Source organism: Lithobates pipiens, unplaced genomic scaffold (assembly GCF_037356315.1).
Source record: "Lithobates pipiens isolate NorthernLeopardFrog02 unplaced genomic scaffold, aLitPip1_a1.2 Scaffold_8, whole genome shotgun sequence".
In the NCBI taxonomy this organism is placed as follows: Eukaryota; Metazoa; Chordata; class Amphibia; order Anura; family Ranidae; genus Lithobates; species Lithobates pipiens.
Window position 1 is genome coordinate 691,873,347 of NW_027507903.1, and position 20,664 is coordinate 691,894,010.

A 20,664-nucleotide genomic window follows, 5' to 3' on the forward strand; every position below is an offset into this window, starting at 1 on the left:
ACAACCCTTGGAATGGCCTTGTCCTCGAAGAGTTCCACAACCACTGAAATGGCCTTGTCCCCTAAAAGTCCCACAGCCCACAGAATGGTCTATCCCCCAAACCTTGGAATGGCCTCATCCCCTAAGTTTCACAACCCTTGGCATGTCTTCTTCCCCTAATTTCAACCACACACGGTTGAAATTTGCGACGGAAAACATCCAATCGGATTATGTTGTCGGAAAATCCGATCCTGTGTGGGCTCTATCGGACATTTTCCGTCGGAATTTCGGATGGAAAAAGTTTGAGAGCAGGATCTAAAATTTTCGGACAACAGAATCCGATCAGACTTTTTCCGATCGTGTGTAGAGAATTCCGATGCACAAAGTGCCACGCATGTTCAGAAAAAATTTGGAGATGAAAGCTATTGGCTACTGGCCTCTACGTAGTCCTGTCGTACGATGTTTACGTCACCTCATTCCGAACGATTTTATTTTCTGACAACTTTGTCCAACCGTGTGTATGCAACACAAGTTTCGGCCAAAATCCGTAGGAAAAAAATCAGATGGATTTTGTGGTCGGAATGTCCAACCATGTGCATGGGGCATATGAGTTCCACAACTATTGGCATAGCCTCATTCCCTAAAAGTTTCGGCCTCATCCCCTAAGAGTTCCTCAACCCACAGAATGGCCTCATCCCCTAAGTTTCACAACTGTTGGCATGGCCTTGTCTCCTAAGTATCCCACAACCCTGGACATGGCCTTGTCCCCTAAGAGTTCCACAACCCTTGAAATGGCCTTGTCCCCTAAAAGTCCCACAACCCACAGAATGGTCTATCCCCTAAGAGTCCCAAAACCCTTGGAATGGCCTCGTCCCCTAAGAGGACCACAACCCTTGGAATGGCCTCATCCCCTAGAAGCCCTATGACCCTTGGAATGGCCTCATTCCCTGAGCGTCCAACAACCCTGGACATGGTCTCACTCCCTAGGAGTTCCACAACCCTTAGAATGGCCTCATCCTCTAAGTGTCCCACAACACTTCGAATGGCCTCATCCAATTTTTGTAACCTTTAAATTAGGAATGTGGGCGGTAGAGACTGTAAAGCACATGGAACTTTCAGGTGACAGAAAAATGTTGGGTAATTCAGAAAGGACATTACTTTGGTGTGGAGGAAAATGGGGTACCATCCACCCATTTCCAATCCCCGTCAATTTCACTCAGCCCAATCCAGACCCGTATCTTCATGGCAAACTTTGTCAGGAAAACCTAAAGAACACATAATGAAGAGAAGTAATAGTTACAATGAAGAGAAGGGGGAAGCTTGGTCCCATATCAGTGGTGGGAACTATCAAGTGGTCATGTGGGTACGCTTTCTGATCCTGATGGGAATGTATTACTGCCCAAACTTTCTTATCTCCCTCACTTTGCAGAGGTGCCAAAGCTAAAGCTGTGAAGGCCTGACACAGCCATTGTTGTGTCACATAGCATAAGGAGACGTATAGAGCATGTGCTGATCCGAGAGATCTGAATGTTTCAGTAGTCTTGATCACCACAAGGGCTTGTCTTAAGGACACATTCAAACCACCACATGTGTTTATCTTCAGGACCCATCCCGATTCCCGACCCATTGCTTTATCTCAAGGACCCATCCCGACCACCTCTGTAACTTATTTACATGACCCATCCAGACCACCTCTGTAACTTATTTAGAGGACCCATCCCGACCACCTCTGTAACTTATTTACAGGACCCATCCAGACCACCTCTGTAACTTATTTACATGACCCATCCAGACCACCTCTGTAACTTATTTACAGGACCCATCCAGACCACCTCAAGGACTCATCCAGAATGACACATAGGCATAGCTCAAGGACTCATCCAGATCACCACATGGGTATCTCCAGGACCCATCCAGACCACCTCAGGGACTCATCCAGACCCCCTCAGGGACTCATCCAGACCTCTACATGGGCGTATCTCCAGGACCTATTAAGACTTTCACATGAGCTTATCTCAAGGACCCATCTAGACTACCTCAAGGACTCATCCAGACCACCACATGGGCATATCGCCAGGATTAAGCCAGACCACCACATGGTATCTTCAGGACCTATCCAGACCTTCACACAGTCTTTTCTAAATGACCCACCCGGAACACCTCAAGGACTTATCTGCAAGCCCCATCCAGACCACCTCAAGGAGAGCTGAGGCTGTGTGCAGGAACTGGTCTTCTCTAGCACTGAATCCACCCTCTGAGTTTCTTTATATTGTCTTTCCAAATTGTCCACTACTTCTTCTCACAATGCCGGTCACTCAATTCAAATTTTTGGCTTTGCTTCAAGTCCTGACACTCTCTCTTTTCCCCATTCTGCCCCATACCTCTCCTGCTTAGACTCACATATATGCCACCAAGAGAACTGCTCCTGCACACAGCCTCAGTCTCCCAGGTGGCACCAACTCACCCACATACAGTCTCAGCCTCCTATGTGGCACCAGCTCACCTGCATAGCCTCAGCCTCCTACCTGGCACCAGCTCATCCGCACACAGCCTCAGAATCTCATGTGGCACCAGCTCACCCGCACACAGCCTCAGCCTCCTATGTGGCACTGATCACCTGCACACAGCCTCAGCCTCCTATGTGGCACCCATCACCCTATGTGGCACCGCTCACCCGCACACAGCCTCAGCCTCCTATGTGGCACTGATCACCAGCACACAGCCTCAGCCTCCTATGTGGCACCCATCACCCTATGTGGCACCGCTCACCCGCACACAGCCTCAGCCTCCTATGTGGCACTGATCACCAGCACACAGCCTCAGCCTCCTATGTGGCACTGATCACCTGCACACAGCCTCAGCCTCCTATGTGGCACTGATCACCTGCACACAGCCTCAGCCTCCTATGTGGCACCCATCACCCTATGTGGCACCGCTCACCCGCACACAGCCTCAGCCTCCTATGTGGCACTGATCACCAGCACACAGCCTCAGCCTCCTATGTGGCACCCATCACCTGCACACAGCCTCAGCCTCCTATGTGGCACCCATCACCCTATGTGGCACCGCTCACCCGCACACAGCCTCAGCCTCCTATGTGGCACCGCTCATCCGCACACAACCTCAGAATCTGTCATTTTATCTCCACCTTAACGCGCACTTACCTGCTCCTCCTGGGTGTTGACGACGGTCAGTCTGGCCTTTCTCCTCTGGCACATCTTTTGGGCCTCCGTCCAGGATTTAGCCAGATTGGAGAAATAGTAGCAACTCCCTCGGAACTCGGTCCAATCGTCAGGACAGGCGCCATCATAGGTCTCTAGGAGGAGGAGGAGGAGATCCCGGCCGTTACCGAGGAATTCAGAGTGAGACCCCCTTCCCAGAGACACGCAAAGGGGTAGACCGCTTTTACTTCCGTTTAGTGGGTGGTAAAAATCCCTTTTTTTCTCATTTTCCATGCACATGATTGGGTATTCTCTACAAAAGTGAACTTAGTCTACTCCTTTGGTAAACCGACCTCATTGTAGGGTGGAGCAGTGATGTCATCAAGTTCTAACCACTCCCCCATCATCCAATGTGCTTTTGTCTGTGTACCCATTGGAGAGAAATGGGAAATACCCCAATAACACTTGACAGAGGCTCCGCCCATTCCCCTAATGCCCCGTACACAGCTGAACTGTCGACCGTCAAGAACACGGGGGAGGTACAACACCACGACGAGCCGAGAAAATGAAGGTCAATGCTTCGGAGCATGCGTAGAAATTTTGCGCGTTTGGAATTGGTACAGACGAATCGGAATTTCCGATTGGGAACTTTTTCCGACCCGAAAAATTGAGAACCTGCTTTCAATCTTTCGCTGTCGGGAATTCGGCCAGCAAAAGTCCGATGGAGCGTTACACACGGTCGCATTTTCTCACCAAAAGCGCTCATTCGGATTTTTTGCTGGCCGAATTTCCGATTGTGTGTACGTGGCTTAAAACTAAATAAAAGATTTGTCTGGAATTGGGCTGATAATGATACAATGTCTGCCGTGATTGGATACACATATTTTCTTCCAGCTGGTTGGTTGTGTTCTGCACTCACCATTTTCTGGTGGAAGTCGGGGTGTCCCCCTCCTGAATGCCGATATCGGGGGTCCATCTACAGACACAGAAACAGAGGGAAGTCCTTATACTTCTCACCAGTGAACTGCCACCACTCCCCTCCACAGAGGACTGCCACCACTCCCCTCCACAGAGGACTGCCACCACTCCCCTCCACAGAGAACTGCCACCACTCCCCTCCCCAGAGAACTGCCACCACTCCCCTCCACAGAGAACTGCCACCACTCCCCTCCACAGAGAACTGCCACCACTCCCCTCCCCGGAGAACTGCCACCACTCCCCTCCACAGAGAACTGCCACCACTCCCATCCCCAGAGAACTGCCACCACTCCCCTCCACAGAGAACTGCCACCACTCCCCTCCCCAGAGAACTGCCACCACTCCCCTCCACAGAGAACTGCCACCACTCCCCTCCCCGGAGAACTGCCACCACTCCCCTCCACAGAGAACTGCCACCACTCCCCTCCCCAGAGAACTGCCACCACTCCCCTCCACAGAGAACTGCCACCACTCCCCTCCCCGGAGAACTGCCACCACTCCCCTCCACAGAGAACTGCCACCACTCCCATCCCCAGAGAACTGCCACCACTCCCCTCCCCAGAGAACTGCCACCACTCCCCTCCACAGAGAACTGCCACCACTCCCCTCCACAGAGAACTGCCACCACTCCCCTCCACAGAGAACTGCCACCACTCCCATCCCCGGAGAACTGCCACCACTCCCCTCCACAGAGAACTGCCACCACTCCCCTCCACAGAGAACTGCCACCACTCCCATCCCCGGAGAACTGCCACCACTCCCCTCCACAGAGAACTGCCACCACTCCCATCCCCGGAGAACTGCCACCACTCCCCTCCACAGAGAACTGCCACCACTCCCCTCCACAGAGAACTGCTACCACTCCCCTCCACAGAGAACTGCTACCACTCCCCTCCACAGGGAACTGCCACCACTCCCCTCCACAGAGGACTGCCACCACTTCCCTCCCCAGAGAACTGCCACCACTCCACTCCACAGAGAACTGCCACCACTCCCCTCCACAGAGAACTGCCACCACTCCCCTCCACAGAGAACTGCTACCAATCCCCTCCACAGAGAACTGCCACCACTCCCCTCCACAGAGAACTGCCACCACTTCCCTCCCCAGAGAACTGCCACCACTCCACTCCACAGAGAACTGCCACCACTCCCCTCCACAGAGAGCTGCCACCACTCCCCTCCACAGAGAACTGCCACCACTCCCCTCCACAGAGAGCTGCCACCACTCCCCTCCACAGAGAACTGCCACCACTCCCCTCCACAGAGAGATGCCACCACTCCCCTCCACAGAGAACTGCCACCACTCCCCTCCCCAGAGAACTGCTACCAATCCCCTCCACAGAGAACTGCCACCACTCCCCTCCACAGAGAACTGCCACCACTTCCCTCCCCAGAGAACTGCCACCACTCCACTCCACAGAGAACTGCCACCACTCCCCTCCACAGAGAGCTGCCACCACTCCCATCCCCAGAGAACTGCCACCACTCCCCTCCACAGAGAACTGCCACCACTCCCCTCCACAGAGAACTGCCACCACTCCCCTCCACAGAGAACTGCCACCACTCCCCTCCACAGAGAGCTGCCACCACTCCCCTCCACAGAGAACTGCCACCACTCCCCTCCACAGAGAGATGCCACCACTCCCCTCCACAGAGAACTGCCACCACTCCCCTCCACAGAGAACTGCCACCACTCCCCTCCACAGAGAACTGCCACCACTCCCCTCCACAGAGAACTACCACCACTCCCCTCCACAGCGAACTGCCACCACTCCCCTCCACAGCGAACTGCCACCACTCCCCTCCACAGAGAGCTGCCACCACTCCCCTCCACAGAGAACTGCCACCACTCCCCTCCACAGAGAACTGCCACCACTCCCCTCCACAGCGAACTGCCACCACTCCCCTCCACAGCGAACTGCCACCACTCCCCTCCACAGAGAGCTGCCACCACTCCCCTCCACAGAGAGCTGCCACCACTCCCCTCCACAGAGAGCTGCCACCACTCCCCCTCCACAGAAAACTGCCACCACTCCCCTCCACAGAGAACTGCCACCACTCCCCTCCCCAGAGAGCTGCCACCACTCCCCTCCCCAGAGAACTGCCACCACTCCCTTCCACATTGAACTGCCACCACTCCCCTCCACAGAGAACTGCCACCACTCCCCTCCCCAGAGAACTGCCACCACTCCCCTCCACAGAGAACTGCCACCACTCCCCTCCCCGGAGAACTGCCACCACTCCCCTCCACAGAGAACTGCCACCACTCCCATCCCCAGAGAACTGCCACCACTCCCCTCCACAGAGAACTGCCACCACTCCCCTCCCCAGAGAACTGCCACCACTCCCCTCCACAGAGAACTGCCACCACTCCCCTCCCCGGAGAACTGCCACCACTCCCCTCCACAGAGAACTGCAACCACTCCCCTCCCCAGAGAACTGCCACCACTCCCCTCCACAGAGAACTGCCACCACTCCCCTCCCCGGAGAACTGCCACCACTCCCCTCCACAGAGAACTGCCACCACTCCCATCCCCAGAGAACTGCCACCACTCCCCTCCCCAGAGAACTGCCACCACTCCCCTCCACAGAGAACTGCCACCACTCCCCTCCACAGAGAACTGCCACCACTCCCCTCCACAGAGAACTGCCACCACTCCCATCCCCGGAGAACTGCCACCACTCCCCTCCACAGAGAACTGCCACCACTCCCCTCCACAGAGAACTGCCACCACTCCCATCCCCGGAGAACTGCCACCACTCCCCTCCACAGAGAACTGCCACCACTCCCATCCCCGGAGAACTGCCACCACTCCCCTCCACAGAGAACTGCCACCACTCCCCTCCACAGAGAACTGCCACCACTCCCCTCCACAGAGAACTGCTACCACTCCCCTCCACAGGGAACTGCCACCACTCCCCTCCACAGAGGACTGCCACCACTTCCCTCCCCAGAGAACTACCACCACTCCACTCCACAGAGAACTGCCACCACTCCCCTCCACAGAGAACTGCCACCACTCCCCTCCCCAGAGAACTGCTACCAATCCCCTCCACAGAGAACTGCCACCACTCCCCTCCACAGAGAACTGCCACCACTTCCCTCCCCAGAGAACTGCCACCACTCCACTCCACAGAGAACTGCCACCACTCCCCTCCACAGAGAGCTGCCACCACTCCCCTCCACAGAGAACTGCCACCACTCCCCTCCACAGAGAGCTGCCACCACTCCCCTCCACAGAGAACTGCCACCACTCCCCTCCACAGAGAACTGCCACCACTCCCCTCCACAGAGAGATGCCACCACTCCCCTCCACAGAGAACTGCCACCACTCCCCTCCACAGAGAACTGCCACCACTCCCCTCCCCAGAGAACTGCTACCAATCCCCTCCACAGAGAACTGCCACCACTCCCCTCCACAGAGAACTGCCACCACTTCCCTCCCCAGAGAACTGCCACCACTCCACTCCACAGAGAACTGCCACCACTCCCCTCCACAGAGAGCTGCCACCACTCCCCTCCACAGAGAACTGCCACCACTCCCCTCCACAGAGAGCTGCCACCACTCCCCTCCACAGAGAACTGCCACCACTCCCCTCCACAGAGAACTGCCACCACTCCCCTCCACAGAGAACTGCCACCACTCCCCTCCACAGAGAACTGCCACCACTCCCCTCCACAGAGAACTGCCACCACTCCCCTCCACAGAGAACTACCACCACTCCCCTCCACAGCGAACTGCCACCACTCCCCTCCACAGCGAACTGCCACCACTCCCCTCCACAGAGAGCTGCCACCACTCCCCTCCACAGAGAACTGCCACCACTCCCCTCCACAGAGAACTGCCACCACTCCCCTCCACAGCGAACTGCCACCACTCCCCTCCACAGCGAACTGCCACCACTCCCCTCCACAGCGAACTGCCACCACTCCCCTCCACAGAGAGCTGCCACCACTCCCCTCCACAGAGAGCTGCCACCACTCCCCTCCACAGAGAGCTGCCACCACTCCCCCTCCACAGAAAACTGCCACCACTCCCCTCCACAGAGAACTGCCACCACTCCCCTCCCCAGAGAGCTGCCACCACTCCCCTCCCCAGAGAACTGCCACCACTCCCCTCCACATTGAACTGCCACCACTCCCCTCCACAGAGAACTGCCACCACTCCCCTCCCCAGAGAACTGCCACCACTCCCCTCCCCAGAGAACTGCCACCACTCCCCTCCACAGAGAACTGCCACCACTCCCTTCCACATTGAACTGCCACCACTCCCCTCCACAGAGAACTGCCACCACTCCCCTCCCCAGAGAACTGCCACCACTCCCCTCCCCAGAGAACTGCCACCACTCCCCTCCCCAGAGGACTGCCACCACTCCCCTCCCCAGAGGACTGCCACCACTCCCCTCCCCAGAGGACTGCCACCACTCCCCTCCCCAGAGGACGGCCCCAACTCCACTCACCAGAGGATGGTCACCACTCCCTTGGCCAGAGGACGGCCACCATTTACCTCCCCAGAGAACGGTCCCCAATCTCCTTTCCAGAGAACAGCTCTCACTCCCCTCACCAGAGAACAGTCACCACCCCCCTCACCAGAAGGTGCCCCTCACACCCCTCATTATAGAAAGGCCCTCACACCCCTCGCCTCACCAGAGCACGGCAACCACTCCCCTCACCAGAAGATGGTCACCATTTCCCTTGGCAGAGGACACCCTCACTATCCCCTCCCTAGAGGATGGCCCTCACTCCCCTCACCAAAGGACTGCCCTCGCACCCCTCGCCAGAGGGCGGTTCACACACCCCTCCCCAGTGGATGACCCACACTCCCCTCCTCAGTGGATGACCCACACACCCCTCCCCAGTGGATGACCCACACACCCCTCCCCAGTGGACGGCCCACACTCCCCTCCCCAGTGGATGACCCACACTCCCCTCCCCAGTGGATGACCCACACTCCCCTCCCCAGTGGATGACCCACACTCCCCTCCCCAGTGGATGACCCACACTCCCCTCCTCAGTGGATGACCCACACACCCCTCCCCAGTGGATGACCCACACACCCCTCCCCAGTGGATGACCCACACTCCCCTCCTCAGTGGATGACCCACACTCCCCTCCCCAGTGGATGACCCACACTCCCCTCCCCAGTGGATGACCCACACTCCCCTCCTCAGTGGATGACCCACACTCCCCTCCTCAGTGGATGACCCACACTCCCCTCCTCAGTGGATGACCCACACTCCCCTCCTCAGTGGATGACCCACACTCCCCTCCCCAGTGGATGACCCACACACCCCTCCCCAGTGGATGACCCACACACCCCTCCCCAGTGGATGACCCACACACCCCTCCCCAGTGGATGACCCACACTCCCCTCCCTAGTGGATGACCCACACACCCCTCCCCAGTGGATGTTACCCACACACCACTCCCCAGTGGATGTTACCCACACACCCCTCCCCAGTGGACAGCCCTCACTCCCCTAACCAGAGAATGGTCACCACACCCCTCACCAGAGGACAGCCCTCACTGCCCTCCCCAGAGGACGTTTCTCTCCTCATAGTAGTAGAACAGTATCAGTATTTGTATTCTGTCCCCAGGTGGCAATGCGACTCACCTTTCCCAGTTTCTTGTCCTTCGCTGTAGTCACCATCCGGGGAGGAGGCTTCATTTCCCCGAGAACCTGTAATAGAGAGAAATTGCAGATCAAGCACAGTAAATGTACACACATGTCCAATCCCAGTCCAGGAAGTAGATAGTGACTCAGAGTGATGCCTGAACAAAATGGTGTCGTCATGGAGAGAAAAGCAGAAGAAGGCATCGTCAGGCTAAGTCCTGTGATCTCTATGAAAGGTAATACATACCTGGAAGGGGGACACTGGCACATTGCTCAGCAGGCATGGACTTAAAGCTGAAGTTTATTCTGATTATTTTTGTCCTTCCCTGGTTCCTCCCCACCTTTCCCCTATTATACTGGATATGGGGTGCCACCCGTCCCCTATTATACTGGATATGGGGTGCCACCCGTCCCCTATTATACTGGATATGGGGTGTCACCCGTCCCCTATTATACTGGATATGGGGTGCCACCCGTCCCCTATTATACTGGATATGGGGTGCCACCCATTACATATTATACTGGATATGGGGTGCCACCCATTACGTATTATACTGGATATGGGGTGTCACCCGTCCCCTATTATACTGGATATGGGGTGCCACCCGTCCCCTATTATACTGGATATGGGGTGCCACCCGTCCCCTATTATACTGGATATGGGGTGTCACCCGTCCCCTATTATACTGGATATGGGGTGCCACCCGTCCCCTATTATACTGGATATGGGGTGCCACCCATCCCCTATTACACTGGATATGGGGTGTCATCCGTCCCCTATTATACTGGATATGGGGTGTCACCCGTCCCCTATTATACTGGATATGGGTGCCACCCGTCCCCTATTATACTGGATATGGGGTGCCACCCGTCCCCTATTATACTGGATATGGGGTGCCACCCGTCCCCTATTATACTGGATATGGGGTGTCACCCGTCCCCTATTATACTGGATATGGGGTGTCACCCGTCCCCTATTATACTGGATATGGGGTGCCACCCGTCCCCTATTATACTGGATATGGGGTGCCACCCGTCCCCTATTATACTGGATATGGGGTGCCACCTGTCCCCTATTATACTGGATATGGTGTGTCACCCGTCCCCTATTATAGTGGATATGGGGTGCCACCCGTCCCCTATTATACTCGATATGGGGTGCCACCTGTCCCCTATTATACTGGATATGGGGTGTCACCCGTCCCCTATTATACTGGATATGGGGTGCCACCTGTCCCCTATTATACTGGATATGGGGTGTCACCCGTCCCCTATTATACTGGATATGGGGTGTCACCCGTCCCCTATTATACTGGATATGGGGTGCCACCCGTCCCCTATTATACTGGACATGGGGTGCCACCTGTCCCCTATTATACTGGATATGGGGTGCCACCCGTCCCCTATTATACTGGATATGGGGTGCCACCTGTCCCCTATTATATTGGATATGGGGTGTCACCTGTCCTATATTATACTGGATATGGGGTGCCACCCGTCCCCTATTATACTGGATATGGGGTGCCACCCATCCCCTATTATACTGGATATGGGGTGCCACCTGTCCCTTATTATACTGGATATGGAGTGCCACCCGTCCCCTATTATACTGGATATGGGGTGCCACCTGTCCCCTATTACACTGGATATGGGGTGCCACCTGTTCCCTATTATACTGGATATGGGGTGTCACCCGTCCCCTATTATACTGGATATGGGGTGTCACCCGTCCCCTATTATACTGGATATGGGGTGCCACCCGTCCCCTATTATACTGGACATGGGGTGCCACCTGTCCCCTATTATACTGGATATGGGGTGCCACCCGTCCCCTATTATACTGGATATGGGGTGCCACCTGTCCCCTATTATATTGGATATGGGGTGTCACCTGTCCTATATTATACTGGATATGGGGTGCCACCCGTCCCCTATTATACTGGATATGGGGTGCCACCCATCCCCTATTATACTGGATATGGGGTGCCACCTGTCCCTTATTATACTGGATATGGGGTGCCACCCGTCCCCTATTATACTGGATATGGGGTGCCACCTGTCCCCTATTATACTGGATATGGGGTGCCACCTGTCCTCTATTATACTAAATATGGGGTGCCACCTGTCCCCTATTATACTGGATATGGGGTGCCACCTGTCCCCTATTATACTGGATATGGGGTGCCACCTGTCCTGAATTATACTGGATATGGGGTGCCACCTGTCCCCTATTATACTGGATATGGGGTGCCACCCATCACCTATTATACTGGATATGGGGTGCCACCTGTCCCCTATTATACTGGATATGGGGTGCCACCTGTCCCCTATTATACTGGATATGGGGTGCCACCTGTCCTGAATTATACTGGATATGGGGTGCCACCTGTCCCCTATTATACTGGATATGGGATGCCACCCGTCCCTTATTATACTGGATATGGGGTGCCACCTGTCCCCTATTATACTGGATATGGGGTGCCACCTGTCCCCTATTATACTGCATATGGGGTGCCATCCGTCCCCTATTATACTGGATATGGGGTGCCACCCATCCCCTATTATACTGGATATGGGGTGCCATCTGTCCCCTATTATACTGGATATGGGGTGCCACCTGTCCTGAATTATACTGGATATGGAGTGCCACCCGTCCCCTATTATACTGGATATGGGGTGCCACCCGTCCCTTATTATACTGGATATGGGGTGCCACCCATCCCCTATTATACTGGATATGGGGTGCCACCTGTCCCCTATTATACTGGATATGGGGTGCCACCTGTCCTCTATTATACTGGATATGGGGTGCCACCTGTCCCCTATTATACTGGATATGGGGTGCCACCTGTCCCCTATTATACTGGATATGGGGTGTCACCCGTCCCCTATTATACTGGATATGGGGTGCCACCTGTCCCCTATTATACTGGATATGGGGTGTCACCCGTCCCCTATTATACTGGATATGGGGTGCCACCTGTCCCCTATTATACTGGATATGGGGTGCCACCTGTCCCCTATTATACTGGATATGGGGTGCCACCTGTCCTCTATTATACCGGATATGGGGTGCCACCCGTCCCCTATTATACTGGATATGGGGTGCTACCCGTCCCCTATTATACTGGATATGGGGTGCCACCTCTCCCCTATTATACTGGATATGGGGTGGACCTGTCCTGAATTATACTGGATATGGGGTGCCACCTGTCCCCTATTATACTGGATATGGGGTGTCACCCGTCCCCTATTATACTGGATATGGGGTGTCACCCGTCCCCTATTATACTGGATATGGGTGCCACCCGTCCCCTATTATACTGGATATTGGGTGCCACCCGTCCCCTATTATACTGGATATGGGGTGTCACCCGTCCCCTATTATACTGGATATGGGGTGTCACCCGTCCCCTATTATACTGGATATGGGGTGCCACCCGTCCCCTATTATACTGGATATGGGGTGCCACCCGTCCCCTATTATACTGGATATGGGGTGCCACCTGTCCCCTATTATACTGGATATGGTGTGTCATCCGTCCCCTATTATACTGGATATGGGGTGCCACCCGTCCCCTATTATACTGGATATGGGGTGCCACCTGTCCCCTATTATACTGGATATGGGATGTCACCCGTCCCCTATTATACTGGATATGGGGTGTCACCCGTCCCCTATTATACTGGATATGGGGTGCCACCCGTCCCCTATTATACTGGACATGGGGTGCCACCTGTCCCCTATTATACTGGATATGGGGTGCCACCCGTCCCCTATTATACTGGATATGGGGTGCCACCTGTCCCCTATTATACTGGATATGGGGTGTCACCTGTCCTATATTATACTGGTTATGGGGTGCCACCCGTCCCCTATTATACTGGATATGGGGTGCCACCCATCCCCTATTATACTGGATATGGGGTGCCACCTGTCCCTTATTATACTGGATATGGGGTGCCACCCGTCCCCTATTATACTGGATATGGGGTGCCACCTGTCCCCTATTATACTGGATATGGGGTGCCACCTGTCCTCTATTATACTAAATATGGGGTGCCACCTGTCCCCTATTATACTGGATATGGGGTGCCACCTGTCCCCTATTATACTGGATATGGGGTGCCACCTGTCCTGAATTATACTGGATATGGGGTGCCACCTGTCCCCTATTATACTGGATATGGGGTGCCACCCATCCCCTATTATACTGGATATGGGGTGCCACCTGTCCCCTATTATACTGGATATGGGGTGCCACCTGTCCCCTATTATACTGGATATGGGGTGCCACCTGTCCTGAATTATACTGGATATGGGGTGCCACCTGTCCCCTATTATACTGGATATGGGATGCCACCCGTCCCTTATTATACTGGATATGGGGTGCCACCTGTCCCCTATTATACTGGATATGGGGTGCCACCTGTCCCCTATTATACTGCATATGGGGTGCCATCTGTCCCCTATTATACTGGATATGGGGTGCCACCCGTCCCCTATTATACTGGATATGGGGTGCCATCTGTCCCCTATTATACTGGATATGGGGTGCCACCTGTCCTCTATTATACCGGATATGGGGTGCCACCCGTCCCCTATTATACTGGATATGGGGTGCTACCCGTCCCCTATTATACTGGATATGGGGTGCCACCTCTCCCCTATTATACTGGATATGGGGTGGACCTGTCCTGAATTATACTGGATATGGGGTGCCACCTGTCCCCTATTATACTGGATATGGGGTGCCACCTGTCCTCAATTATACTGGATATGGGGTGCCACCTGTCCTCTATTATACTGGATATGGGGTGCCACCTGTCCTCTATTATACTGGATATGTGGTGCCACCTGTTCCCTATTATACTGGATATGGGGTGCCAGCTGTCCTCTATTATACTGGATATGCTGTGCCACCTGTCCCCTATTATACTGGATATAGGGTGCCACCTGTCCCCTATTATACTGGATGTGGGGTTCCACCTGTCCCCTATTATACTGGATATGGGGTGCCACCTGTCCCCTATTATACTGGATATGGGGTGCCACCTGTCCCCTATTATACTGGATATGGGGTGCCACCTGTCCCCTATTGTACTGGATATGGGGTGCCACCTGTCCCCTATTGTACTGGATATGGAGTGCCACCCATGACGTATTATACTGGATATGGGGTGCCACCCATGACGTATTATACTGGATATGGGGTGCCACCAGTCCTGAATAATACTGGATATGGGGTGTCACCCATCCCCTATTGTACTGGATATGGGGTGCCACCCGTCCCCTATTACACTGGATATGGGGTGTCACCCGTCCCCTATTATACTGGATATGGGGTGTCACCCGTCCCCTATTATACTGGATATGGGTGCCACCCGTCCCCTATTATACTGGATATTGGGTGCCACCCGTCCCCTATTATACTGGATATGGGGTGTCACCCGTCCCCTATTATACTGGATATGGGGTGTCACCCGTCCCCTATTATACTGGATATGGGGTGCCACCCGTCCCCTATTATACTGGATATGGGGTGCCACCCGTCCCCTATTATACTGGATATGGGGTGCCACCTGTCCCCTATTATACTGGATATGGTGTGTCATCCGTCCCCTATTATACTGGATATGGGGTGCCACCCGTCCCCTATTATACTGGATATGGGGTGCCACCTGTCCCCTATTATACTGGATATGGGATGTCACCCGTCCCCTATTATACTGGATATGGGGTGTCACCCATCCCCTATTATACTGGATATGGGGTGCCACCCGTCCCCTATTATACTGGACATGGGGTGCCACCTGTCCCCTATTATACTGGATATGGGGTGCCACCCGTCCCCTATTATACTGGATATGGGGTGCCACCTGTCCCCTATTATACTGGATATGGGGTGTCACCTGTCCTATATTATACTGGTTATGGGGTGCCACCCGTCCCCTATTATACTGGATATGGGGTGCCACCCATCCCCTATTATACTGGATATGGGGTGCCACCTGTCCCTTATTATACTGGATATGGGGTGCCACCCGTCCCCTATTATACTGGATATGGGGTGCCACCTGTCCCCTATTATACTGGATATGGGGTGCCACCTGTCCTCTATTATACTAAATAGGGGGTGCCACCTGTCCCCTATTATACTGGATATGGGGTGCCACCTGTCCCCTATTATACTGGATATGGGGTGCCACCTGTCCTGAATTATACTGGATATGGGGTGCCACCTGTCCCCTATTATACTGGATATGGGGTGCCACCCATCCCCTATTATACTGGATATGGGGTGCCACCTGTCCCCTATTATACTGGATATGGGGTGCCACCTGTCCCCTATTATACTGGATATGGGGTTCCACCTGTCCTGAATTATACTGGATATGGGGTGCCACCTGTCCCCTATTATACTGGATATGGGATGCCACCCGTCCCTTATTATACTGGATATGGGGTGCCACCTGTCCCCTATTATACTGGATATGGGGTGCCACCTGTCCCCTATTATACTGCATATGGGGTGCCATCTGTCCCCTATTATACTGGATATGGGGTGCCACCCGTCCCCTATTATACTGGATATGGGGTGCCATCTGTCCCCTATTATACTGGATATGGGGTGCCACCTGTCCTGAATTATACTGGATATGGGGTGCCACCCGTCCCCTATTATACTGGATATGGGGTGCCACCCATCCCTTATTATACTGGATATGGGGTGCCACCCATCCCCTATTATACTGGATATGGGGTGCCACCTGTCCCCTATTATACTGGATATGGGGTGCCACCTGTCCTCTATTATACTGGATATGGGGTGCCACCTGTCCCCTATTATACTGGATATGGGGTGCCACCTGTCCCCTATTATACTGGATATGGGGTGTCACCCGTCCCCTATTATACTGGATATGGGGTGCCACCTGTCCCCTATTATACTGGATATGGGGTGTCACCCGTCCCCTATTATACTGGATATGGGGTGCCACCTGTCCCCTATTATACTGGATATGGGGTGCCACCTGTCCTCTATTATACCGGATATGGGGTGCCACCCGTCCCCTATTATACTGGATATGGGGTGCTACCCGTCCCCTATTATACTGGATATGGGGTGCCACCTCTCCCCTATTATACTGGATATGGGGTGGACCTGTCCTGAATTATACTGGATATGGGGTGCCACCTGTCCCCTATTATACTGGATATGGGGTGCCACCTGTCCTCAATTATACTGGATATGGGGTGCCACCTGTCCTCTATTATACTGGATATGGGGTGCCACCTGTCCTCTATTATACTGGATATGGGGTGCCAGCTGTCCCCTATTATACTGGATGTGGGGTTCCACCTGTCCCCTATTATACTGGATATGGGGTGCCACCTGTCCTCTATTATACTGGATATGGGGTGCCACCTGTTCCCTATTATACTGGATATGGGGTGCCAGCTGTCCCCTATTATACTGGATGTGGGGTTCCACCTGTCCCCTATTATACTGGATATGCTGTGCCACCTGTCCCCTATTATACTGGATATGGGGTGCCACCTGTCCCCTATTATACTGGATGTGGGGTTCCACCTGTCCCCTATTATACTGGATATGGGGTGCCATCTGTCCCCTATTATACTGGATATGGGGTGCCACCTGTCCCCTATTATACTGGATATGGGGTGCCACCTGTCCCCTATTGTACTGGATATGGGGTGCCACCTGTCCCCTATTGTACTGGATATGGAGTGCCACCCATGACGTATTATACTGGATATGGGGTGCCACCCATGACGTATTATACTGGATATGGGGTGCCACCAGTCCTGAATTATACTGGATATGGGGTGTCACCCATCCCCTATTGTACTGGATATGGGGTGTCACCCGTCCCCTATTATACTGGATATGGGGTGTCACCCATCCCCTATTGTACTGGATATGGGGTGTCACCCGTCCCCTATTATACTGGATATGGGGTGCCACCTGTCCCCTATTATACTGGATATGGGGTGCCACCTGTCCCCTATTATACTGGATATGGGGTGCCAGCTGTCCTCTATTATACTGGATATGGGGTGCCACCTGTCCCCTATTATACTGGATATGGGGTGCCACCTGTCCCCTATTATACTGGATATGGGGTGCCACCTGTCCCCTATTATACTGGATATGGGGTGCCACCTGTCCCCTATTATACTGGATATGGGGTGCCACCTGTCCCCTATTGTACTGGATATGGGGTGCCACCTGTCCCCTATTGTACTGGATATGGAGTGCCACCCATGACGTATTATACTGGATATGGAGTGCCACCCATGACGTATTATACTGGATATGGGGTGCCACCCATGACGTATTATACTGAATTTGGGGTGCCACCAGTCCTGAATTATACTGGATATGGGGTGTCACCCATCCCCTATTGTACTGGATATGGGGTGTCACCCGTCCCCTATTATACTGGATATGGGGTGTCACCCATCCCCTATTGTACTGGATATGGGGTGCCACCTGTCCCCTATTGTACTGGATATGGAGTGCCACCCATGACGTATTATACTGGATATGGGGTGCCACCCATGACGTATTATACTGAATTTGGGGTGCCACCAGTCCTGAATTATACTGGATATGGGGTGTCACCCATCCCCTATTGTACTGGATATGGGGTGTCACCCGTCCCCTATTATACTGGATATGGGGTGTCACCCATCCCCTATTGTACTGGATATGGGGTGTCACCCGTCCCCTATTATACTGGATATGGGGTGCCACCTGTCCCCTATTATACTGGATATGGGGTGCCACCTGTCCCCTATTGTACTGGATATGGGGATATTTTCATAATTGATGTGTCTGACCCCAAATAGAAGATCTGACTGATGTGTGTGACCGCACTTCCTCACCTCGGCTGGAGGCGGTGACCACAATGTTTATGATGATGAGTCCGGCACAGACACCGACCAGAAGAACGATGACACGAGGGGAGACCGGCCGATCAAACCACCGCAGTCCTCTGCTGACTGATAGAGGGAGAGAGACGAGAGCTCAGAACATAGAAGATATATTACTGACACCCCAACACCACCCCGACCCCCATTACCTGAACCCCTGACTTCCAATACAGGGGAGATATTACCATCACCACCCAGACCCCCATTACCTGAACCCCTGTCCTCCAATACAGGGGAGGTATTATCATCACCACCCGACCCCCACCACCCCGACCCCCATTACCTGAACCCCTGACTTCCAATACAGGGGAGATATTACCATCACCACCCAGACCCCCATTACCTGAACCCCTGTCCTCCAATACAGGGGAGATATTACCATCACCACCTGACCCCCATTACCTGAACCCCTGTCCTCCAATACAGGGGAGGTATTATCATCACCACCCGACCCCCATTACCTGGACCCCTGTCCTCCAATACAGGGGAGATATTACCATCACCACCCCAACCTCCATTACCTGAACCCCTGTCCTCCAATACAGGGGAGATATTACCATCACCACCTGACCCCCATTACCTGAACCCCTGTCCTCCAATACAGGGGAGGCATTATCATCACCACCCGACCCCCACCACCCCGACCCCCATTACCTGGACCCCTGTCCTCCAATACAGGGGAGATATTACCATCACCACCCCAACCTCCATTACCTGAACCCCTGTCCTCCAATACAGGGGAGATATTACCATCACCACCCGACCCCCACCACCCCGACCCCCATTACCTGAACCCCTGTCCTCCAATACAGGGGAGATATTACCATCACCACCCAGACCCCCATTACCTGAACCCCTGTCCTCCAATACAGGGGAGATATTACCATCACCACCCAGACCCCCATTACCTGAACCCCTGTCCTCCAATACAGGGGAGATATTACCATCACCACCCAGACCCCCATTACCTGAACCCCTGTCCTCCAATACAGGGGAGATACTACCATCACCACCCCAACCCCCACCACCCCGACCCCCATTACCTGAACCCCTGTCCTCCAATACAGGGGAGATACTACCATCACCACCCCAACCCCCATTACCTGAACCCCTGTCCTCCAATACAGGGGAGATACTACCATCACCACCCCGACCCCCATTACCTGAACCCCTGTCCTCCAATACAGGGGAGATACTACCATCACCACCCCAACCCCCACCACCCCGACCCCCATTACCTGAACCCCTGTCCTCCAATACAGGGGAGATACTACCATCACCACCCAACCCCCATTACCTGAACCCCTGTCCTCCAATACAGGGGAGATACTACCATCACCACCCCAACCCCCATTACCTGAACCCCTGTCCTCCAATACAGGGGAGATACTACCATCACCACCCCAACCCCCATTACCTGAACCCCTGTCCTCCAATACAGGGGAGATACTACCATCCCCACCCCAACCCCCATTACCTGAACCCCTGTCCTCCAATACAGGGGAGATACTACCATCACCACCCCAACCCCCATTACCTGAACCCCTGTCCTCCAATACAGGGGAGATACTACCATCACCACCCCAACCCCCATTACCTGAACCCCTGTCCTCCAATACAGGGGAGATACTACCATCCCCACGCCGACCTCCATTACCTGAACCCCTGTCCTCCAATACAGGGAAGATATTACCATCACCACCCCGACCCCATCACCACCCAGACCCCCATTACCTGAACCCCTGTCCTCCAATACAGGGGAGATACTACCATCCCCACCCCGACCTCCATTACCTGAACCCCTGTCCTCCAATACAGGGGAGATACTACCATCCCCACCCCGACCTCCATTACCTGAACCCCTGTCCTCCAATACAGGGGAGATACTACCATCACCACCCGACCCCCATTACCTGAACCCCCGTCCTCCAATACAGGGGAGATACTACCATCACCACCCCAACCCCCA

The 20,664-nt window shown here is 54.2% G+C and overlaps 1 protein-coding gene across 1 annotated transcript in view; it reads right to left on the reverse strand.

Moving 5' to 3' along the window:
- Positions 1-20,664, reverse strand: part of LOC143962426 (asialoglycoprotein receptor 1-like) — a 42,479-nt gene that overhangs the window by 1,723 nt on the left and 20,092 nt on the right. Inside the window, exons 3-7 of the mRNA XM_077471703.1 lie at positions 18,648-18,764; positions 9,734-9,799; positions 4,060-4,116; positions 3,144-3,295; positions 1,138-1,244 (exon numbers count right to left, since the gene is read on the reverse strand). Of these exons, the coding sequence (XP_077327829.1) occupies positions 1,138-1,244; positions 3,144-3,295; positions 4,060-4,116; positions 9,734-9,799; positions 18,648-18,764 (499 nt within the window). The remainder of the gene's footprint in view (positions 1-1,137; positions 1,245-3,143; positions 3,296-4,059; positions 4,117-9,733; positions 9,800-18,647; positions 18,765-20,664) is intronic.